Source organism: Phacochoerus africanus, chromosome 16 (assembly GCF_016906955.1).
Source record: "Phacochoerus africanus isolate WHEZ1 chromosome 16, ROS_Pafr_v1, whole genome shotgun sequence".
Taxonomy (NCBI): Eukaryota; Metazoa; Chordata; class Mammalia; order Artiodactyla; family Suidae; genus Phacochoerus; species Phacochoerus africanus.
Genome location: NC_062559.1, coordinates 48,397,907 through 48,422,550, shown reverse-complemented (window position 1 = coordinate 48,422,550; position 24,644 = coordinate 48,397,907). Strand labels below are relative to the sequence as shown.

General features: G+C 49.3%; 1 protein-coding gene across 1 annotated transcript; it reads left to right on the top strand.

Moving 5' to 3' along the window:
* Positions 1 to 1,448: 1,448 nt before the first annotated feature.
* Positions 1,449 to 23,229, top strand: C16H7orf57 (chromosome 16 C7orf57 homolog). The gene is made up of 9 exons (XM_047763337.1): positions 1,449 to 1,552; positions 1,780 to 1,938; positions 8,687 to 8,872; positions 10,922 to 11,030; positions 13,467 to 13,623; positions 18,016 to 18,113; positions 19,609 to 19,811; positions 21,668 to 21,682; positions 22,712 to 23,229. Exons 2-9 carry the CDS (start codon positions 1,884 to 1,886, stop codon positions 22,756 to 22,758), a joined length of 870 nt encoding a protein of 289 aa, XP_047619293.1. The 5' UTR covers positions 1,449 to 1,552; positions 1,780 to 1,883; the 3' UTR covers positions 22,759 to 23,229.
* Positions 23,230 to 24,644: the final 1,415 nt, after the last annotated feature.

Genomic DNA, 24,644 nt, shown 5'->3' with positions numbered 1-24,644 from the left:
ATCCATGAGGATGTGGGTTCCATCCCTGGCCTCTCTCCGTGGTTAAGGATCTGGCATTGCCATGAGCTTCAGTGTAGGTCGAATACATGGCTTGGATTCTGCATTGCAGTGGTGTAGGCCTGCAGCTGCAACTCCCACTAGACTCCTAGCCTGGAAACTCCCATATGCTGCAGGTGAAGCCCTAAAAAAACCAAAGGAAGCCCCATTACTCTCTCTCTCTCTCTTTTTTTTTTAAGGCCAGGCGTCTAATGGGAGCTGCAGCTGCCAGCCACAGCCGCCATAGCCACGCCAGATCTGAGCCGCATCTGCGACCTATGCCTCAGTTTGTGGCAACATGGGATCCTTAACCCACGGAGTGAGGCCAGGGATTGAACTTGTATCCTCACAGACATTGCGTCAGGTTCTTAACTGGCTGAGCCACAGTGGGGACTCTGAAGCCCTGTTACTCTTGGTGACAGTTAGTCTAAGTACCTCTACATGCAGTGGACAAACATTTGACATTGAAAAATGATTACTTTCAAGACTGGGCCAGCAGAGTATCTTGAAAATATTACACCAGAGATGCATAAACACAGTTAGGCTTAATTCCTGCTACAAGAGTTATCTTCTCACCCAATTTTACATCACCTGTCTTCTGGTGGATTTCTAAGGCTTTACCTGTGTAACAGAAACAGCATCTTGTTTAACTAAAGTTGCCAACTGACCACCATTCAAAATGTCTCGATTTTTCTTTTTCTGCAAAGGAAGCAGCTCCATACTGCTTCCTGGGTGGTTGGAGCAACAGGGTTTGGGTGACTGCTCTCTGTGGTAGTGCAGCCCGCCTCACTCACCTGGGTCAACACCAGCTCATCCCCTCCATCCCTCCGCCAGGGCCGCCTGCAGCTCTCCGATGACTGAATTGTGGTCCCCATGTGGCCCATGAGCTCACGGAGCAGAGCCAGGAGCATGACTCATGATGGAGACTGAATCCAGGCAGGACAAAAGTTCACACTAACGTAAAGCGTTGAATACGGTTCTGTAGAAACATGGCCAAAGGCTTTATAAAAGGATCTCTCAGTTTCCAAACCGGAAATTCTGAAAAAATAAGAGGAAAGACGTTCGCGTGGTGATTTTACTACTGATACGTAATTGGCAGAAATGGCTGTTTGCTGAGTTTTCCCATGCAATTATTCGCCTTCTTTTTAACAATGCATTAAATAAGACGGAGATGGACAAGAAAATTTCGGTCGAGTTTTCCTGGACCTCTGGGGTGCAGGGCAGTATCTGGAGAACGCAGAGGCCGGCCCCAGCCCCACGAGCAACGAGGCCACGCCCCCGGCTCGGGACTGTTGACTGTGGGAGCCCGCGCTCCACCCTTAGTTCTGATTGGCGGGTTGCGGGCTCTCGGACTGTCCCGATTGGCTGGGGGACTCCCGCCGCGACAGCCTGTTGGCCCAGACCGTTGCCCTGGCGACGCGGGTTGCTGAGGTTCTGCGCTGCGCTGGGAGTTTGAGACCCAGCGCCGGAACAGATTCGCCACCGACTCTGCGACGGCCCCTCGCTGAGACCCTAGGTGAGCCGGCGAGCGGAGTTAAACGGGCAGTGCCGGCGGGACGGGAAGGGGGCCATCCGTCAGCCGGGAAGGAGGAGCGCCAGGCCTGGGCACCACCTTGGAGCCTGCAGTCTACTCTGCGTGTGTGTGTGCTCCTGCTGTATACCCTGCCTGCACGTGTTTCTGCTGTATACGGGTGTGGACGTGCACACATGTCTTGAATGGTAAGACCCTTGCATACCTCTCAGGTAGAGGCGGACAGAGCAGGGGAGCAGACCTGGTCTCTGCAGCTCAGCCCCGGCGACGGTTCCTGACTCACTCGTGAACACCCGGCTCAGTGTGTCTCTCTGGCATGAGAAACACCAGCAAGGAGCTGCACGGAGCCACAAGTCGCTATGCCCCCTGCGGTGAGTGACCCCTGAGGAATGGAGACCTGCCTTTGCTCTGCTTCTGGAAAGGCTCGGAAACCAGCATCCTGAGCGCTGTGTGGAGGGGGCGGGGGCAGGAGAGGGCGACTGATATGTGGTGCCCTTGAAGGGAGCTGCACACGATTCCTGTGCCCCCCCCCCGCCGCCCCCGTGTCAAAGGAAAGCTTCAAGGGTAATATGGTGGGGGGAAGGGCTGGGGGATGAGGCTTGATCTATTTCCCTATATTCAATAAAAGGCTACCCACTGTGGCCTAAGTTGTTGGAGCAATAGCATCTCTGAAAGTTTCTCTGCAATAGTAACCCTATGTAACTCTCACAGGTATTTCCCGGTATGTTGGCTTAAGCACTTTCATTTTAAGCTGCATCTCCAGGTATTTCATTTCACCTACTCTTGCTCTTTATTTACACCGACCCCAGCCAAGGTAACTATGTCTCCTGCTTTAAGTGGCTGGACACAGGACACAAGCCCTGAGTGGAAGTGTCTGCCTCTGTGGGGCTTCTCACTGTGAAGGTGGGAGAAGGGAAGGGACGCTTGCTGCTGTTGTGTCTGATTTGGCCTTTGTTTTATTCTTCCCCATGTGGAGGAGGGTGGAGGACGTCCTGGAGCCGGGCTGGGAGAGGCAGGGTGGCAGCTGGCAGGCGGGCTCTGGGCAGGGGAGCTGAGCGTGGCCTTTGCGATCTCAGGGTGCCTCCTGCCCAGAGCTCTGTTGTGACTGCTGTTGATGACACCGTGGCTGTGCTGGGAACTGGTTGAGGGGAGCACAGGAGGCCTGGGTTCCTCTTGTCCACTGTGGGCTCTCAGCCTTGGTCTGACTTCTCGGAGCCTTAGAGAGTGGATTCCCCCTGTGTGAGCAGCAGTAAATATACCAACACATGCTAGGCACCGTTCGAAACACTTTCTCACACGGGGCTTGGGTCATCTTGCAGCCTCTGTCAGCCTGTCTCCTTATGGATAAATCAAGTGTCCCTTTACCTAGCACATGAGGAGGTGGGAAGCTATGTAAAGAAATCTACCCAATAGCAAGTGGTCAGTGCCACACAAGTACTAATAATTTTTAAGCACAAGACAGTTCTCGTCCCTTTGACCCTCTCTCTTTCTCTTTCTGTGTGTGTGTGTGTGTGTGTGTGTGTGTGTGTGTGTGTGTGTGTGGTGGTGGTGGTGGTGACAGTTGGTTCAGTGACTTACTCCCTGGCTCTCTGAGCAAGGCATGCAGTTACAAATGGCCAACCCGATTAGAGTTCAGTGCCTGCCCAAAGCTTCCAGTAATGAGAAGTAGAAGGTACTCTGTTCTCTGTGGATTAATTAGTCATCAAAACACAGAGAGGAAAACTAAAGCATTGAATGCCCTCCCTCTGAAAGAAAACATCTGAGCAAATATGATCCGAGAGCAAAATGTTGCTAAGCCCCGAGTGCTAGTTTTTAAGTGGAGTCTCTGTGAGCTTGCACACAATTCTTTAAAGCTTTCCCAGTGGGCTCTTCGTCTCCTTTTCTTTCTTTCTCTCTCTCTTTCTTTTCCTTCCTTCCTTCCTTTCAGAGCCGCACCTGCAGTGTATGGAGGTTCCCAGGCTTGGGGTGGAATGGGAGCTGCAGCTGCCGGCCTGTACCACAGCCACAGCAACGCCAGATCCTTAACCCACTGAGCGAGGCCAGGGATCACACCCACATCCTCAGGGACACTATGTTGGGTTCTTAGCCTGCTGAGCCGCACTGGGAACTCCTTGTCTTCTTTTCAAAACTATAGTGTTTTCATTATACTGTTCATTTAATTACTATTCATTAGCTATTGAAGAGATTTTTCCATGAATATTCACTTTCCTTCAGGGAACCCAACTTTAGTTCTGAGTAGAATTTGGACGGGTAGCAGTTAGCTTTAGAGGTCAGTTATGTCTTCTTTGTAGGATCCATGCGTGCTTATGCGGAGTGATTTATTCAGTGCTGTTTGCCTGTGCTCCTACTGTGTTCGGGTTCTCCAGAGCCATGGCACCAAGTGAGGGGGGGCGGGGAGAGGGGGAAAGAGGGAGAATGGGAGACTGATTTATTTCAAGACATTGGCCCACACAATTGTGGAGGAGGCAAGTCCAAAATCTGCAGGCTGGAGACCCTGGAAAGAGCTGATGCTGTGGTCCAGAGTCCAAAGGGGTCCTTCCTCCTTAGGAGACCTCAGTCTCGGTTCTTTTTTTTTTTTTTTTTTTTTTTGGTCTTTTAGGGCTGAGCCTGTGGCATATGGAAGTTCCCAGGCTAAGGTCGAAATGGAGCTACAGTTGCCAGCCTATGCCACAGCCATGGCAACACAGGATCCGACCTTCATCTTCAACCTGCGCCGTAGCTCACAGCAATGCCGGATCCTTAACCCACTGAGTGAGGCCAAAGATGGAACCTGCATCCCCGTGGATACTAGTTGTGTTAATTACTGCTGAGCCACAAGGGGAACCCATCTTTTTCTAAGTTCTTGAACTGATTGCATAAGACCCACCATAAGATGTTAGGGAGACTTATTTGCTTTACTCAAAGCCTATTGATTTGAATGTTAATCTTATCTATAAAGTACCTTCACAGTAACATGCCAGACTAAATATCTGGGAATTGTGGCCTAGCCAAGTGAACACATAAAATTACCCATCACACCTGCCAGGAGCCAGTCCCGTGTAGGACCCTAAACATCATGCATTTTTGACAGCTGGTTCCAGTAAGTTGGGGTTTTTTTGTCTTTTTGCCTTTTCTAGGGCCGCTTCCCATGGCATATGGAGGATCCCAGGCTAGGGGTCCAATATGAGCTGTAGGAGCCAGACTACACCACAGCCACAGCAACGCCACATCCGAGCTGCATCTGCGACCTACACCACAGCTCACGGCAACGCCGGATCTTTAACCCACTGAGCAAGGGCAGGGATCGAACCCGCAACCTCATGGTTCCTAGTTGGATTCGTTAACCACTGTGCCACAATGGGAACTCCCCAGTAAACTCTTAAATGCAAAAGTCACTTGTGCTGTAACAGTGGCATCTTTCTTATCTCACATTCTCCCTGGACTTTTTTTCCAAAGTTTTTTTTTTTGGGGGGGGCGCACTAGCAGCATATGGAGGATCCCAGGCTAGGGGTCCAATATGAGCAGTAGCAGCCAGCCTACACCACAGCCACAGCAACGCCAGATCAGAGCCACATCTGTGACCTACACCACAGCTCATGGCAATGCTGGATCCTTAACCCACTGATCGAGGCCAGGGATCAAACCCACAACCTCATGGTTCCTAGTCAAATTCGTTTCCGCTGCACCACGACAGGAGCTCCTGTTTCCAAAGTTTTCAATCAGCTATGTTTGTTTCTTCTACTTGGATGTTCAGTTAATCAGTTTTTGATGCAAAGAGTCACCAGAACACAAAGAGTCCAAGTGTCCCCATGTCTTCTTTCTGTGAGGTCATAAGTGGACACCGATAACTATAGGTCCCTGGGCTCCTATTGAAACTTCTCCATCCTGACAGGGGCTCTCACAGGTTGATCACAAAGCAGCCTGCAGGGCTCTGTCCTGGGTGCCCACTGAGGGGCCCTCAGGGCCCTGCCAAGGCCAGTTCAGCTCACTGCCCGTGGTCCCTCTCTCCAGGGGCTTAGATTGATGGGGAGAGAGGGCAGAGAGCAGGCTGGCCTTCGGGTACCTACCTTCGTCCTCCCTCCCTCCTCTTCCCCAGACCCCAGATCCTAGAAATCCCACACCCTTTACACTTCAGGCTTGTTAGTTTACTTTTGCCTTTATTTCTTTTGCCTTGGGAGACCGACCTAAGAAAACGTTGCTCAGAGTTCCTGTTGTGGTGAAGCAGAAACCAATCCGACTAGGAACCATGAGATTGTGGGTTTGATCTCCAGCCTCGCTCGGTGGGTTAAGGATCCGGCGTTGCTGTGAGCTGGGCTGTAGGTCGCAGATGGGGCTCAGATCCTGCATTGCAGTGGCTGTGGTGTAGGCTGGTGGCTACAGCTCTGATTCAACCCCTAGCCTGGGCACCTCCATATGCTGCAGGTGCAGCCCTAAAAAGACAAAAAACAAAAAAAAACATGTTGCTAAGATTTATGTCAGAGAATATTTTGTCTATGTTCTCTTTTAGGTGTTTTATGGCGTCATATCTTATATTTAAGCCTTGAAGCCATTTTGAGTTTATTTTCATCTGTGGTGTGAGGGCGTGTTCTAACCTTATTGATTTGCATGCAGCTGTCCAGCTTTTCCAGCACCACTTGTTGAAGAGACTCTCTTTTCTCTACAGTATATTTTTGCCTGCTTTGTCGAAGATTGACCGTAGATGTGTGGGTTTATTTCTGGGCTCTCTCTTCTCTTGCATTGATCCGTATGTTTTTGGCCAATTCCATGCTATTTGATTGCTGTAGCTTTGTAGTATTGTCTGAAGTCTGGAAGGGTTATGCCTCCAAATTGGGTCTTTTTCCTCAGGATTGTTCTGGCAATTCGGGATCTTTTATGGTTCCATAAACATTTTAGGTTTATTTGTTCTAGTTCCGTGGAAAATGTCATGAATAATTTGATAGGGATGGCGTTAAACCTGTAGATTGCTTTGGGGAGTGTGGTCGTTTTTAACAATATTAGTTCTTCCAACCTGAGAGCATGGGGTATCTTTGAATCATCTTTAATTTCCTTTATCAATGTTTTATATTTCTCAGCACATAAGTCTTTCGCCTCCTTGGTCAGGTTGGAGGCAATTTAATTTTATTTTATTATTATTATTTTTTAGAGATGCACCTGTGGCATATGGAGGTTCCCAGGCAAGGGGTCTAATCAGAGCTGTAGAAGCCAGCCTACACCACAGCCACAGCAACACCAGATCCAAGCCGCATCTGCAACCTACACCACAGCTCACGGCAACACCGGATCCATAACCCACCGAGCAAGGCCATGGATCGAACCTGCAATCTCATCGTTCCTAGTCAGATTCGTTAACCACTGAGCTGTGATGGGAACTCCTGGATGCAATTTTAAAAGGGTTTTTTTTTTTAATTTCTTTTGCCTTTATGTATTTTTTTTATTAGTCAATGAATTTATTACATTTATAGCTGTACAATGATCATCACAACCCAATTTTATAGCCTTTCCATCCCAAACCCCCAGCGCGTTCCCCTACCCCCCAACCTATCTCCTTGGGAAACCATAGTTTTTCAAAGTCTGGGAGTCAGTATCTGTTCTGCAAAGAAGTTCATTGTGTCCTTTTCTCAGATTCCACATGTCAGTGAAAGCATTTGATGTTGGTGTCTCATTGTCTGACTGACTTCACTTAGCATCATAATTTCTAGGTCCATCCATGTTGCTAAAAATGCCATTATTTCATCCCTTTTAATGGCTGAGTCATCTTCCATTGTGTATATGGACCACATCTTCTTGATCCACTCCTCTGTCGATGGACATTTAGGTTGGTTCCATGTCTTGGCTATTGCAAATAGTGCTGCAGTGAACATTGGAGTGCATGTGTCTTTGAGAGTCATGGTTTTCTCTGGAGAGATGCCCAGGAGTGGGATTGCTGGATCAAATGGTAATTCCATTTTTAGTTTTCTGAGGAATCTCCATACTAAAAGGTGTTTTTGTTTTTTTTTTAACTTTCCTTTTCAGAATCTTCATTGTTAGCATAAAGAAATACAACCAATTTCTTTACGTTATTCTCGTATCTTGCTACATTGCTGATTTTATCAGTTCTAGTAGGTTTTTTTTGGGGGGGGGTTCTATATATAGTATCATGTTATCTGCATATCATGACAATTTTACCTCTTTCCTATTTTTATTTCTTTTTCTGGGCTCCTCGCTGTGGCTTAGACTTCCAATACTCTGTTGAATAAAAGTGGGGAGAATGAGCATTCTTGTCTTGCTCCAGATTTTAGTGGGAAGACTTTCAGCCTTTCCCTTTTGAGTATTATATTGTGTGTTTGTCTTGAATAGCTTTTATTATGTTGAGATATGTTCCCTCTGTACCCACTTTGGGAAGAGTTTTTTACTATGATGTCTCAGTGGGTTTTTGTTGTTGTTGCTGCTGTTTGTTTTTTTATGGCTACACCCAGGGCACATGGAAGTTCCCAGGCCAGGAACTGAATCCGAGCCTCATCTGTGACTTATACCACAGCTGCAGCAATGCCAGATCCTTTAACCCATCGTGTCAGGCCAGGGATCAAACCTATGCCTCCTCAGCCACTGCAGTTGGATTCTTAACCTCCTGTGCTGCAGCAGGAGCTCCAGTATCTCAGTGGTTTTTAAATCCTGGCCAACATTTGGCTACGTATTCCATAGACTTGCTCATGCTTTGAGTGACTTGGGATCACTCAGGAATGTGTGTTCCCTGACATGTCCAGAAAGTCCATGGAAAAATTACAAAAGAGAGAGAGAGCTGACACGTAGGGATCTGGATGCCTTATTGGGAGGCTGGAAACCCCAGGGAAGGGGCTCTGCTCTCACTGCCTTGGGGCAGGGGTGGCATAGAGGAGAGGCCAGCAGGTCTCCCAGGAGGTCTCTTCATCTGTTGGGCACCATGGATGCTGCTGGTGGCTGTTAGGGACAGTTAACCACACAACTGGCAGGGTTATGCCTCAGGTGACAGGCGGTCACAAGAGGACGGTAACTCCTGCGGAGGGTGAGACACCCCCCACCCCGACCCCCCCGCCTCCCTGGCAAAGCGGTCTTCTGGGCAGGGGACCAAACCAGCCTGGACTCCACAGGCACCAACCTGACCCTGGGCCTCCTCTCCCCTAGACTGGTATTACCACCATCCTGTGAAGCGGTCCGAGAAGGCCGTGGATGCCCCGCCCGCGTCCCAGGTTCCAGGTCTCAGCGATCTGCGGGCACCCCGCAATGGGCACGCACTCGGGCCACGGAGGTACTGGGTGAAGGAGACAGACTCGGAGTATGTGAAGCTGGCGAAGCAGGGTGGCCGGCCCTGTAAGCCCCGCAGAGGCGTTGGCTCGGTGCGGGGAGTGTCACAGTCGTCTGGGCATCGTGACTTCCTGATAAAAATATGACTGTAAAATGTATAAGTTCTGCCCCATGCTGTTGCAAGTCCAGGTTAGTTGACACAGTTCTGGGGGCAGACCCTTCAGGGATGTGCTGCTGTTTAAGAGAAGGATCGATGGGACTTTGAATTCCTTGGTTTGGCTGTGCAGGATTTTCCTTTCGAGGGGTATGTTGGTTGCAGTGCCCACCCCGCCACCGAATTGCAGGGTTTTAGGAAACTGCCAAGTCAGCAGTCAGTCTGTGCCCTCTGAATGCCTTGCTTGGGGCCACCGCTTCCTAAGTTGGGAAGCATTTTCGCTTCGTGTTGTTTCGTCTCATTGTCTCTCTCCTGTGTATGACTACACTCTAAATAGTGAAGGCCATGGGTGAGTGTCAACGGTGATGCTGACAAACATAAAACTCTTACCCATGATTCAACTGAGAAAGTCCTGCTTAGTTGTGCTAGTTAAATTGCTGGCCAGGTTAAGGAGTCACCTCTAATTAAACACCTGACACTGGCCTCTCTTTCTTTCTGGCCACCCTCCCTTCATGGAGATTGTGACGGGGAAAGCTGGTGACAGGATGGCAGCATCTGGGCTTTAACGGTGAAAAGCCCAGAACAAGCCATTTGATTCACTGCACGGAAGGCACAGAAATGGTGCCCCTGTGTGTCTCTAGACTCACTTCCCTGCTCCCCAGCCACTGGGTAAAAGAACATTGGTGGACAGCTGGCAGAATCTGAATAGGATCGGAAAATTGGATAAAAAGATTGCATCACATTAATTTCCTGATTTTGATCATTATGCTGTGATTATGTCGTACCTGTCACTGGAGACATCCTGAACGGTCCCCCAACAGCAGTGACAGTGACAATACCACACTGGTCAATAGAGAAAGAAGCATAAGGCCAATATGAAACAAAACATAGCATTTGAGGAATCTGGGTGAAGATGGGAGAATTCATCCCGTTTTTGCAACTTTGGTCTGTCTGAAATATGTAAAAATCAAAAGTTCAAAAAATAAGTTAAAAATGCCTTACTGGAGTTCCCGCCACGATGCAACGGGATTGGTGGAGTATCTGCAGCGCCAGGATCCAGGTCCGATCCCTGCCTGGCACAGTGGATTAAAAGATCCAGTGCAGCTTCAGCTAGGATCTGATCCCTGGCCTGGGAACTCCAGAGGCCACAGGGTCACACACACACACACACACACACGCACGCACGCACGCACGCACGCACGCACGCAGTCTTACTGATGGTGAGAATCCTCCATGTTAGCTGTTTCCCTCCCAACCCCTGTTTTTGCTCAGCAGGCAAAACCAGCCTTTACCATCCCTGCCTGCTGATACCCCACCTGACCCCCACCCCTGAAAAGCCCTCAAGCCGGGGGAGAGTGAAGAAAGCCCAGGGGAAGGGGGTGGGTCTGGGCTGGAGCTAGAATGAGTCTGTCCCTCTCAGTCTGGCTCCAGGGGGCAGGGAGCAGGGGGAAGGGGGCACCGATTAACCCCCCCTACCCCATGATTTAGAGGGGCCATTGCCCTGCTTCCCACTGGAAACCTGGAGGGGGCAGCTTATCCCAGAAATGCCTTGTGGGGAAGTGTGGTGGGGGGGAGGCAGAGAACAGACTGTCCTAGGTTACAAGGGGGCAAGGGGACAGCTGAGAGAGACAGTCAACAAGCAGCCCCTTGGGGACCTGAGGAGCTTTGTCCCCATAGATGGATCCCCCCCGGGAATGGGTGGACACTGCCAGGCATGGACGCAGGCTGGTACCAGGGAGGATGGCTGGGGGCCGGGGGTCAGGGTAGGGGGAGGGAAAGCTGTCCTCCTGACGCCATCTCAGCCCAGGCACAAGGAGCAGGACACCCTGCTGTTCCGTAGCCCCGGAGCCCAGAGGTAGCCGCAGAAGTCCGGGTTGCCTTGTCAGTGGCAAGCTGCCCCGGGTGATGCTCACGCTCGGTGGGGACGGGGCTGCTCACAGCTGCCTCTTTCTGGCTTCCAGATCTATTGAAGCACTTTGCCCCTGGGACCAGGACGGGCTCCCCCGTTGCCTACTCCTTGCCAGACTGGTACATCCACCATAGCAAGCCACCGACGGCTGACCAGAGACAGTGAGTATCCTGACGCCCCACATGGTTGTTATCTAAATAGAAAGCAAAAACAAAAACAATACCTCGATTTGGATTTTTTTTTTTTCCATTTTAGGGCCACATGTGCGGCATATGGAAGTTCCCAGGCTAGGGGTGAATCAGAGCTACAGCTGCTGGCCTACACCATGGCCACAGCAACAGCAGGATCCAAGCCTCATCTTCAACCTACACCGCAGCTCAAAGCAACACCAGATCCTTAACCCACTGAGCAGGGCAAGGGATCGAACCTGTGTCCTCAGGGATACTAGCTGAGTTCTTAACACACTGAACCACAACACGAACTCCTGGATTTTAAATATACAGACAGTGTGGCATTACAGCTCCAGCTCTTCTGGGGCAGCACACGTCATAGGAGCATCAGGATTCTAGAAAGCTCAGTGGGGTTTCCACCCTAGCATCCTTTTCTCTCAAGGCTGCTGTGGGTGCAGTTGCCTCTGGTTTTGTCTGTTCTCAGGGCCCGCCATGTCTCCCTCCCAGAAACACAGCCTATCCCAAAGGTTTTTGTTTGTTTGTTTGTTTTTTGCCTTTTTTAGGGCCACATCTGGGGCATATGGAAGTTCCTGGGCTAGGGGTTGAATCAGAGCTACAGCTGCTGGCTTACACCACATCTCACAGCTCACAGCAACACCAGATCCTTAACCCACTGAGCAAGGCCAGGGATTGAACCTGCATCCTCATGGATACTACTCGAGTTCATTACCGCTGAGCCACAATGGGAACTCCCCAAAGCTTTCTTCTCATGGAAGAAGGCTGTGACACAAAGCCAGAAATGCAGGTGACCCAAATTTCTGTTCTGGTTACAGAGTTATTGGGGGCGTGGGGCGGGGAGTGGGGAGCGTGGGGCAGGGAGCGGGGGTGTGGGGAGGGGGGACGACTGTCTCCTTCCTTGGAAATATCTAAGGAATTCCTCAGGTTGGACATGCAAACTAAAGCTACCAAACCACCCCTGGGACTGAGGAGTCATGTGAAGAATCAGCGTCCCCGCCTGGCCCGGAAAGCAGGAACACAGATGTGTTTCCCCTCCGTCATCGTGTTACTCAAAGGCTCTGCCTGTGCTCAGAGTGCAGTTTTACCTTCAGGATTCCTGCTGCCTCTTCCTTAACGCTGACACTCTGGCTAACACCCTGACCTGTGTCATCAGCATCATTTGGGAGAGAAAGGGGCAGGCGGAGCAGGTGCACCCAGGAAGGGCTTTGCAGCGACCCGGGGTGGAAGGTGCCCAGCTGTCCTGTGGCTGCTGGGCTCGGAGTATCCATCAGGCTCCCCGCAGCCGAGGGAGGCGGAGCTCTGGCTCTGAGCCTATTGTCATTCTCCGGGGCTGGCTTTGTCACCTGGGGTTCTGGGACGGGCCAGCGGGCCAGCCTGCTCCTCCTCTTCCACCCCCACGTGGACAGTCCTTCCCGCTTAGGTTTTGTCCCTGTCTGTCCCCAGTCCAGGTCGGAAGGCAGAGAGCACGGGTGTTGGCTCCTGGGCCCGTGTCCGAATCTGCCATCCTGGCCTCCCTGGGGGTGTCACGGGGAGGGAGGGAGGTGAAGGGGAAACGTTCCTTCAGTGAACATTCGGGAAGGACGGAGCTGTGGTTTCACACTGTCTAACACCTTTCTTGAGGTTGTCCCTTCCTCAGTTATTTTGTTCCCCTGGGCTTTTTCCTGCTCGGAAAGAAGCCCAGAAATTGAGGGTGCCTCCTGCTCTACAGCCTCTGAAATGCGTGGGTAGAGCCCAGGGCCCTGGTGGTGGCCCAGCTCCTCCCTCACCTGTACTCCCACCTCTGCCCACAGCAACTCTTTCATGCTGGTGGCCTCTCTTCCCGCGTGGCGGTCACCTCCCAGGCCTGCATTCCCAGGCCCTGACCTCTGTTCCCTTTTACCTCTCAACTTGTGACCTCTGGGGCCTCCAAGCTGCCTCCTTGCAGCCCGCTGTCTGTCTCCGTGATGCCCGGGAACCCTTCTTTTCCCTCCCGTCCTGCCTGGTGCTCTGCTGATTCCCCGTCCCCAGCTCATACTGACACGGACACTGCTGCAGCCTGGAGGCCTCCTGCCTCCCTGGCTCTCCTCCCTCCCCCCAGCTAAGAGCTGGGAGTTTATCCTAGCAGAAGTGAGGGGCCAGGAAAAGGGGGAGTGGTTCACACATTTTCAATTCTTCCCCCCACCCGCCCTCATCTTCTTTTTTTTCAAAATGGTTTTTATTTTTTCCGTTATAGCTGGTTTAGAGTGTTCTGTGAATTTTAAATTTTCAGTTCTGAAAGATGACTGAAGTAGGCTGGGCTTGGAGCAGGCTGGGGGGAGCGGGGAGGGGTGCGGACTGGAAAAGATGCAGTGCCAGCTGCTGGGAGGAGGGGGCGGGGAGATAGGTCAGGGAGTGGCACTGAGACTTCAAGTCCCTCCTCTGTTTCTGCAGAGTCCCTGCTGTGTCCATACCTGACTACATGGTTTATGAAGAGTTCAGCCCCGATCAGTCCAGTGGTAACTACGAGTTCAGAAGAGGGCCCTTCGACTTTGACATGAAGACAGTTTGGCAAAGAGAGGCCGAGGAACTTGAAAAGGAGAAAAGAAAGGTGACAGGAGCCCTCACCGATGGCATGGCTTTGCTTGCTGCCCTGAACTCGTGATGGGCTTGCCCGCCGGTGTGTCTCGTGGCTGTGACATCGCCACGGGATCTGCATTTTAAGTTTGATCTGCTAGAAAGCAAGAGGCCACGATAGTATTAGCTCCTTTTTCTCCATATGAATATGCACTCTGTGAGGTAGGACCGCCTTTTACTGAGTGAGTTTTAATGAGTTGACGTTCATCTAGGGGACAGCTGGCCCAACACTTCTCCTAGAAAAGATCTTATCAGAGTTCCCATCGAGGCGCAACGGAAACGAATCTGACTAGGAACCATGAGGTTGCGGGTTCGATCCCTGGCCTTGCTCAGAGGGTAAGGATCCGGCATTGCTGTGAGCTGTGGTGTAGGTTGCAGATGAGTCTTGGATCTGGTGTTGCTATGGTTGTGGTGTAGGCTAGTAGCTACAGCTCTGATTTGACCCCTAGCCTGGGAACCTCCACATGCTGCGGGTGCAGCCCTAAAAAGCAAAAAAAAAAAAAAAAAAAAAAAAAAGAAAGAAAGAAAGAAAAGAAAAGATGGTATCTGGGAGTTTCCATTTCAGCTCAGCAGTTACAAACCCGACTGCTATCCAGGAGGATGCAGGGTTCGTTCCCTGGTCTTGCTCAGTGAGTTAAGGGTCAGGCTTTGCCTCAAGCTGAGGTCTAGGTCGCAGATGTGGCTTGGATCATTGCTGTGACTGTGGTGTAGGCTGACAGCTGCAGCTGTGATTTCACCCCCAGCCTGGGAACTTTCATAAGCCGCACCGGCGGCCCTAAAAAAAAGAAAGAAAAGAAAACACATTATCTGGTTTCTGAACAAGTCCACTCTGTTTAAGAATTTAAGTTAAAATTCCCTGGGACACTCTGTGGACAAGAAGGGAAGAAGAAATAGCTTCTCTCGGGTACACACCCAGGGTGGATTGGATTGTGAAGGGGCATTGGCTCCAGGGCCCTGGTGCTGGGAGCCATCCGTGCCTGAACCCCAGCAAGCTTCTCGGTGTCCAGTTGGAAGAGAACCCCCCGGTGGTTTATTTCAGGATGCAGAGAGCTGAGCGCCGTGGGCGTGTGTCAGTTGCCTGCATCTGAGCCAGCTGTTTTCTTGTCCCAGCCCTGAGTCTGGCTGTGGGTTGTCTGCACGATCCTGAGATGGACTGCTTTAAGGATCTGGTGTGTCTTTGGCGATATGTTAAGCGGTGGCACCACTTCGGAATAAATAGCACCCTTTGGTGTTCAGGATGGACACAGGTCACCTGCCAAGGAACTTGAAATGCCAAATGTCGGGAGTCCTGATGTGGCACAATGGGTTAAGAATTCCATTGCAGCCGCCCGAGTCTCTGCGGGGGCTTGGGTTTGATCCCCAGCCTGGGAGCCTCCCTGTGGCATTTAAAAAAAAAAGGCTAAATGTATCCTGGCCCCACACCACTGACAAAGCCGTGCTAGCTGAGCTAAGAGCAGGAAGAAAGCCCGTTCTAGGGCCTGTAGGAGGTAGGATGCCATGGGGTTGTGATTATAAATGCAAACCCTGATTGGGCATGGTCGGGGGAAAGGGCCCCCCTCCTGAGACATCTGAAGGTGGGGGCAGTTCTCCCTGTCCTGTCGGACTTGCTGGCACAGGTAGAATAAGAACTTTCTTTTTCTTTTTTTCAGGGCCACAGCAGCAGCATATGGAAGTTCCTGCAGCTCAGGTAAGAGCTATAGCTGCCGGCCTATGCCACAGCCACACCTGATATGAGCTACACCTGCAATCTACGCCAAAGCTTGCAGCAACACTGGATCCTGGGAACCCCCCTGGGAACCCCCCTGGGAACCCACTGAACGAGGTCAGGGGTCGAACCCACATCCTCATGTATCCTAGTTGAGTTCTTAACCTGCTGAGCCACAGTGAGAACTCCAGTACTTGTAAATTTTGTTTGTACATAAACCTGCTTGAGGTATTCGTTGGAGGCTGGCAATCTGTTTTTCCTTTTTCTTTTGTTTTGAAAGCTTGATTTCCCATTCTGGTCGGGAAGTCAAAATAAACTTGGTTTGTCGAAATAAACATTGCTCGTGATGATGGTGTGGTGGGGCCAGGGTGCTGCTTGGTTTCTTAACTAGCTGAGCCACAACGGGAACTCCAGAAGAAGAATTTAACATAAAAAGAGCCACCCTATAAAGCTAGTGGGTTCTGTGTGAATTTGACAGGCATCCTTCCCTGATTTTTATTAAATACACATGTTGAATTTATAAAACTTTACCCAAACATCATTTAATTCAGCAACAAATGTGTTGCTTTGGAAAAGGCTTATGTTACGTACAAATACAGCAGAATTTGAAAATTGATACGCAGACATTGACATTTATTTATTTTATTATTTTTGTCTTTTTAGAGCCATACCCATGGCATATGGAGGTTCCCAGACCAGGGGTCCAATCAGAGCTGTAGCTGCCGGCCTACTCCAGAGCCACAGCAACACCAGATCCGAGCCACATCTGCAACCTACACCACAGCTCACAGCAACACCAGATCCTTAACTCACTGAGTGAAGCCAGGAATGGAACCCACGTCCTAATGGATACTAGTTGGGTTCATTAACCACTGAGCCATGACGGAAACTCCTATAGTTTGAATCTTTTACAACAAGAAAATATTCATTTATATTTATGTAAATTTTTGGTCTTTTTTTTGATAATAGTTTTTATTTTTTCCCATGATAGTGGTTTGCAGTGTTCTGCCAGTTTTCTACTGCACAGCAAGGTGACCCAGTCACACATACATGTATACATTCTTTTTTCTTGCATTATCCTGCTCCATCACTGGCAACTAAGTCTGGTCTCTTTTTTTAGGTTGGAGGTTCCCAGGCTAGGGGTTGAATGGGAGCTACAGCTACCGGCCTACACCACAGCCACAGCAACGCCAGATCCGAGCCACGTCTGCAACCCACACCACAGCTCATGGCAATGCCAGATCCTTAACCCACTGAGTGAGGCAAGGGATTGAACCCGCATCCTCATGGATACTCGTCGGGTTTGTTACTGCTGAGCCACCAAGGGAACTCCTGTCTAAAAGTCGTTGTTCTTTATCCAGATTTAGCCCCTCACCTGCTCCAGGCTCCTTTCCCTTCTAAGCTCACTCGAGGGCTGTCTTCCCCACGTTCTTATTGCCAGCGAAGCACCTGGCTTTCATGTCAGGAGTCACCTCATTGGCCAGTTCCACTCAGCATCAGCCCCACTCTCCTGCCCGCTTGCTGCCCTGGGGTTCGGGGTGTGGGTGTCCCTGACCTTCGACCTGAGCTACTGGATGCCCCCCATCCCCCCTCCTGCTGGCCTTTCTCCCTTGAGCCCACCCCCATCTCACGGGGCCATCTCCCTACCCCGCTCCGCTGTACTGGTTTCTCCTGTACATGAAGGCCCCTCTCCTAACACACTCCCAGTTTCCTCCCCTGGCCCTGGCCCTCCTGGGTGTCTTAGGTGGGAGCAGACTGTCTGCCTCAGTCCTTCGGTGACACATGCTCGCGTGTCTTCGGTGGGGTGGCACCAGGGCAGGGCGGGCAGGTCCCCGGGCCGGGCCCAGCTCTCCTTCAGCAGCTGGCTTGTGTGATCAGACGAGGACAGGTCCCTAATCTGTGTCCTTCCCCCTTTTCTTTCCTTCATTTCCTCTTGGGGGTTCAGGCTGAAGGAAGAAGTCCAAGAGTCTTCAAGGACAGCCCTCCCTGTGCCTTCAAGGAGCCTCTGCCCAAAGCCAGCACGGGTGGCCGCCCACCCTCCTGTCCTCTCAGGAGCCCCTGCAGGACCACATCCTCCCTTAACACCTCTTAGTATTTCACACTGTTAATTGTCCCCTGGTTTTCCTCCTGAGTTGATGCATCTTTGCTTAAATACAGCAGCTGCTTTTGAACTACTGATTTTTCTAAAATTTATTATTTACTTATTTTTTTAGGGCCGTGCCTGAAGCATATGGAAGTTCCTGGGCCAGGGGTTGAATCGGAGGTGCAGCTGCTGCCCTGCACAACAGCCACAGCAACACTGGATCTGAGCCGCATCTGTGACCTATTCTGCAGCTTGCAGCAACATCAGATCCTTAACCCACCAAGCCTGGCCAAGGACTGAACCTGTATCCTCATGGGCACTAGTTGTGTTCTTAACCCACTAACCCACTGGGACATAGCAGGAACTCCTGATATTTCTTTTATGTAACCGCTGTGTTGAATGGGGGTGATTGTTGAGTTGTGTTTTATTGAGGCTCTTTACCAGTGAAATAAGACCACACTGCAAACCCCGTCCTGCACGGTGTGTACTTTTGCTTCCATGTGTGCGAATTTTCTTCTTGAGCATCTGAGCTGCCTGATGCCTTTCACTGAATCAGGGTTTTGTGTTTCTTTGCACAGGTGAGGCTGCCAGCCATCAAGCCCAAGTATCCGAGCAAAGTGGGGACCCCACTTGGCCCCAAAGACCCTGCAGGAAGCAAACTGTCCTTTCCACCCATGTAAGTGCCTGGGTTCGGTGTGGGTTTGGTCCTTGGTCCAGGTGACAACAGTGACAATGGTGGCCACCACTTGCAGTGCTGACGACCACCTAGTGATACTCGCTTCCCAGTAGTTGGCTTTGGTAATGTGACATCAGTGTCACAGCTTCCATGGCCCGGCCCTGGCTGTGGGGCTCCTGGTCCGTTTCCCATGCCTCCCTGACCCCTCCTTAGGTCCCTGGGGACCGCATCTTTCCCCTGCCCGTCCTCGTGCCCTGTGGATGCCCAGCTGCTCCACGGGCTCTCTTCTCCATCAGCCTGCCTCTGCCTGGCCCACCTCGGGACGCCACCCGCACCAAAGCTCCTCTTGTAAATTGGGGACCCCTTGTCCTTACACGTGTGTGGTGCTCAGTTCTGACATCTTCTGTCACCAAGACCTGGACCTGGACCTTGCTGTCTGTGCCTGGCAAGCGCCTGGCTCCGCGACGGGCTGGGACCTCTCTCGGGTGCTCTGACATTTGGATAATCTCCCAGCTGGAGAGGGAGTCCCCCAGGCTTTCGGTTTCTCTTCACTCTCCCAGAAAACTAGTTTAGTGCTGGAATTCATGCCATTGATTGTCTCACTAGTCTTCAAATAGCTTCTCGACTAGTGTGGGTGGGGTGGAGGGACAGTCAGTTACATTAGGTGTGACAAGTGCCATGGGAACGCCACACTCAGACTGGGATGGCAAAAAATATTATATCTGTCTGTCTCTCTCTGTTATCTATCTGCCTCTTTCTCTCTATATATGGCTACAGATGTAAATATAAATAATGTGCGTATATATATATATATATATAAGAGAGAGAGAGAGAGAGGGAGGGAGAGAGAGTCCATCAGAGCCATTAGGAAGCCCCTTAACAACAGAGTGTCTTACAAGGAAGAAACTTGAGGCGCGGAGAGAACAGGTGATATGTGTCGCCTGTTGGACACCCAAGCCCGGGCTGCTCCCGCCTCTCTGGTCCTCCCGCCCTGCCTCGTGTAGGTTGTGGTAAAGTCTGTGGAGCTGCAGCAACAGAGGTAAATGACAGAGAGAAGGCAAAGCCGTGCAAAGAGGCAGCAGGTAATCTTGAATATGAACCAGGAAGAACTCATAATGTAATAATTTCTTGAGAAATGGTGCAGTCCGAGGCCCTCTACGCTCCCCAGGGAAAGGGGCAGCGTCTTCTAAAGAAATGCCAGAATGACTCTCTCTCTGAGGGGCTGATCGGAAGGGAAGTTCTGGAAACTGAACTAAGTATGTGCTCCCTGTGTAGGAGGAATGCTTGGAGGTGTGCTTCCTTATGCCTGAAAATGGAGAGAGCTTGGGAAAGAGGGAGAGAGGGAGGGAGGGGGAGGGAGAGGGAGGGAGAGTGTGTCTTTGTGTCTTAAGGGACCGAAGCGCATCTCATTTATCGTCCGGATGCTCTCCAAGAAGACCTCTAGATGATTGTTCCCCTTTGAACTTAAGTGTACATCAATTCTTTTCTTTTTGAGGCCTGGTCAAAAAACCAGTTCACCCACAAACTTTTCCAAACTTATTAGCAACGGATATAAGGATGAGTGGTTACAGCAGCGAGCAGACTCGGCCAAGGGCAGCCCGCTGACGACCAGGGCATCTGCATCGCCTGCATCCCCGAAGGATGCCCAGCAGCCCCCAGACCCAGAGGCTCCCCAGGGCGGCGCCGAGGAAGGCCAAGGTGAAGTGCGAGGCCCCTGACACGGCAGCAATGGGGCTCTTTCTTGTCTCCTACGTTTCTCATAATAAGTGACCTAAAAACCGTGTTAAAACCTACAGAAGTACTGAGGTTACAAATACACAGGAAGATGATATATATTTTCCTTTTTTCCTCTTTTTTTTTTTTTTTCTTTTTAGGGCCGCAGGTGCAGCGTATGGAATTTCCCAGGCTAGCGGTTGAATCAGAGCTAGGGCTGCCAGCCACAGACATAGCAATGCAGGATCCGAGCCACATCTGTGACCTACACCACAGCTCACAACAACGCTGGATCCTCTCAACCCACTGAGCAAGGCCAGGGATCAAACCAGCATCCACATGGATACTAGTCAGGCTCATTACTGCTGAGCCACAATGGGAACTCCCCCTTTTTCTCTTTATTCAGATGAATAGGAAAAGTCATCATTTCGGTGGCTTTACAAATTTTTAGTTGTTAAACATCCTGACGCTTCATTTGTTGTACACCACACCCTTCATATCAATTTTCATCTCCTGGGTCCCCAAAATTCTGACCCCTGTAATGCTTGGTCCTCTCTGAGGCAGCTCCATGAAAAGCCCTCAGTTCTTTTCCAAACAATTCAAACGTGAAGTTGTTCCATTATCAGTATTTCTGAAACCTTGTTATTAAACTTTGAATAGTTTAAATCTTTCCCTGTTCCATACACTCCATGATTTTTCACAGTCCCTGTCACAGGGGGATCAGTCTTATTTTTGGCCAGTTCTACGGAGTATTACGTTGGTTTCTGTAGCCTAGAAATTATAGACCATTTGCCTTTCGGCAACGTGTTTCCACTCGGAGGCTTCATTTCTCTGATTAAGGAGGAAGGAGCTGTGTTAGGTCTCTTTAAGCATCTGACAGGCTTTAAGTGATGGTTGATAAGTGAGAGCTCTGCCTGCTTTTCCCATCCAGCAGGCACCATGCTGGCCCAGCCAATGTGTCTTGTTTTGTTTTGTTTTGTTTTTTGGCTGCCCCTTGGCATATGGAGTTCCCCAGCCAGGGATCAGATCTGGGCCGCAGTTTCGACCTATGCCACAGCTGCAACAATGCTGGATCCTTTAACGTACTGTGCCAGGCCTGGAACTGAGCCTGTGTCCTGGTGCTGCAGAGTCGCTGCCTATCCTGTTGCACCACAGCGGGAACTCCAAGCCAGTGTATTAATGACATTCTATTTCTGTTGTCGTGAAGAATAAGTGGCAAGTTCACTCGTTAAAAAGTACACTTTGGAAGGTCGCAGATGCAGCTCGGATCCCGCTATGCTGTGGCTGTGGTGTAGGTCGGCAGCTAAAGCTCTGATTCGACCCCTAGCCTGGGAACTTCCTTATGCTCCACATGCAGCCCTAAAAAGACACACACACACACAAAAAAAAGTCACGTTTGAGCGTTGCAGTGTCAGTTATGTTCTGTGACATTGTTTTAAGTAATAAAACCTTTTATGAATTTAAATGTAATTATTAAAAGTAATTCTTTTAAAATTAGCCTGTTGGAGTTCCCGTCATGGCACAGTGGTTAACGAATCCGACTCGGAACCATGAGGTTGCGGGTTCCGTCCCTGCCCTTGCTCAATGGGTTAAGGATCCGGCGTTGCTGTGAGCTGTGGTGTAGGTTGCAGACGCGGCTCGGATCCCGAGTTGCTGTGGCTCTGGCGTAGGCCGGTGGCTACAGCTCCGATTAGACCCCTAGCCTGGGAACCTCCATATGCCGAGGGAGCGGCCCAAGAAATGGCAAAAAGACAAAAAAAATAAAAAATAAGTAAATAAATAAAATAAAATTAGCCTGTTTTGTTAAACTGAACAACTAATGTACTTGTTCTTTATTGTAGAGTCTTCTCCTCCAAGTGAGTATTTGTAGAGAAACTGACCTGCATCCAAATGTAAAGTGTCTCAAACACAAAACATGGATGGACATAGTTCCAAAATCTGAAACAAAGCATCTCAGAAGCTTGAGAGGTCCCTCTCCAAACTGCATGTATTCTGATGACAGAAGCTGGTGCTTGTCTCACGCCTTTAAAAAATCAGAGTTCTAGAAACGCACTTTTTGGGGACAGCAAAAGAAAGACCACTTTCGTTATTACAACAGGATGGTTCTTTTATGCATGTCACACAAGGCAAAGCATGTTTCAGTTTATGTTTCACAAGGCAAAGCATGTTTCAGTTTATTTCAGAGACATACATTTCATTACACACCCTGTGAGAGGTGGGTTTAAATCATGGGAAAGAAGTGAGAAGCCAAGAGAGGCCTCCAGTTTACATATAGATGCACGGCTTCTCCTGCAGTGGGTAGCTTAGGATGTTTTGCATTGTTTTTCTGTATGGTTTTAAGTAGATAGAATTTACTTTGTCACCACCAACATATCTGATCTAGTCAAGGAGCTATCATTTGATATTAGCATAAGGTTATGCTAGATTTTTATACAGACTTCAGTAATAATCCTTATAAGAGGTAGAGAGAGACGTGCTTTCTTTTATTTAAAATTAATAGGTTAGGAAGTTCCTGTCGTGGTGCAGCGGAAACGAATCTGACTAGGACCCATGAGGTTGTGGGTTCAATCCCTGGCCTCGCTCAGTGGGTTAAGGATCTGGTGTTGCCGTGAGCTGGGGTGTAGGTCCCAGACGTGGCTCAGATCTGGTGGTGGTGTGGCTGTGGCAAAGACCAGCAGCTGTAGCTCCGATTTGACTCCTAGCCTGGGAACCTCCATATGCTGGTGGTGTGGCCCTAAAAAGACAAAAGACAATAAATAAATAAATAGGAAAAAAAAGTAAAATAAAAAGCTAAATAAAATTAATAGGTTAAAATTTTCACTTTATAAAAACTTGGCATCTTGGCCTCCTTACCCATCAGCTCTTTGCTCTATTTTGCATTCCAGGTCCAGCAGCATCTCCTTCCACATCAGCACCAGCAGGACTCAAATAAACCCTGATGCAGCACCTAGGATCTAGGTTACAGATGCATTTAGAAGGCCCCTGCTATAGGTTATTAACATAGATTCTTATAAAATAATCTTTCTTAGAACAGACTTGACATCACTGCTGCGTAAACGGTACAAGTGGTGTGTCTTGTTTCTTGTGTCTCTCTGGGATGTTGGGCATGTGGCCTTGGAGGCACTGTGCCTTGCTGACCTGGGATGTCTTAGCATCTTGGACCAGCCACGTCCTCCTCTTCATCAGCTGACATCACCTCCTACCGTACGAGCCTCTGCCGGCACCATTTCTATTGAAGTCAAATGTTTAGACTCTTAAATAGAAGAAGGTCATGCAAATGCCTTAAGCCTTTTTCACTGTTGGGTCCCGTAACTTTGTAGAAATATTTTTTCCTGTTACAAAAAAGTATTTAATTCCAGAATATTGTGATATAGTTCATATTAAAAAAAGATGAACTTATTATGCCTTGAAGTTTTAAACATTTACTATGAAAACATAGTAGCATTTGCTAATTTTAAATTTTTGATAATATTTTTTGCATAAACTGAAAGTCATAATAGTAAACATTTATTATATTCCTAAAGTAAAAATATGTTTAATCGCAATATTTAATCATCTTAAAATATTTGAATAATCCTACTGAATTATCTCATTTTGTAGATTTTGTGACTATTTATATGTAAGTAATCAGCATAAAAATGTAGTTGTATATTTTGTACATTTAGTTTGCTAATAAAATAATAATTTTCTGCTGGAAGATTTTCAGAGAGCCAAATAAGGTCAGAAGTATTTTAGCTTCTCTCCCAGAATAAGCTTATCATGCACTTTCTCACTTAAAATGTAAAGGTCTTCGATTAATTCTTTAAATGAAATACTGAACGGAGCAGGTGTGTCTCTGCCATTGGATCGGATTGCAACAGGAGGCTGAGCAGCTGAGAGAGACCGTGAGGGGTGTGTGCACTGAACAGAGTGTGCTGGGAGAGGAAGGTGCTGCGTTTCCCTCGGTTCTCCCTCCCCCCCCTTTCTTCTCTGCCTCAATCCCTACCTCATTCTCAAACTCCCACCCTAAGAGACAACCACCAGGAATAGAGATCAGTAGCTTACAGCTCTTTAATCGTTTTTAACATCTTTTATTTTGTTTTGTTTTGTTGTTTTTGTTTTTAGGGCCACACCCGTGGCATATGGAAGTTCCCAGGCTAGAGTTCTAATCGGAGCTACAGCTGCCTGCCTACACCACAGGCACAGCATCATCATGGAATCCGAGCCGCATCTGCAACCTACACCACAGCTCATGGCAATGCCAGATCCTCAACCCACTGAGCGAGGCATCGAACCCACATCCTCTTGGATCCTAGTTGGGTTCGTTAGCCACTGAGCCATGAAGGGACCGCCCCTTTTTAGCATGTTAGAGTAACAAAAACTCATGGAGTTTGGAGTAAGGACCTGTGATCAGATCTTGGCTCCATACAGGGCAGCCAGGATCTCTTATGGACAAAGCCCATCCTCTTAATCTCCAAAATATACAGACAATTCATAAACTCAACAACAAAAAACAACCCAATCGAAAAACGGGCAGAAGACCTAAACAGACATTTCTCCAAAGAAGACATACAGATGGCCAATACGCACATGAAAAGATGCTCAACATCACTAATTATTAGAGAAATGTAAATCAAAACTGCAGTGAGGTACCTCCTCATACCTGTCAGAATGGCCATCATTAACCAGTCAACAAATAACAAATGCTGGAGAGAGTGTGGAGAAAAGGGAAGAACCCCCCCTTCGCTATTGGTGGGAATGTAAATTGGTACAACCACTATGGAAAACAGTATGGAGGGTCCTCAGAAAAATATAAATAGAATTACCATAGATGATCCA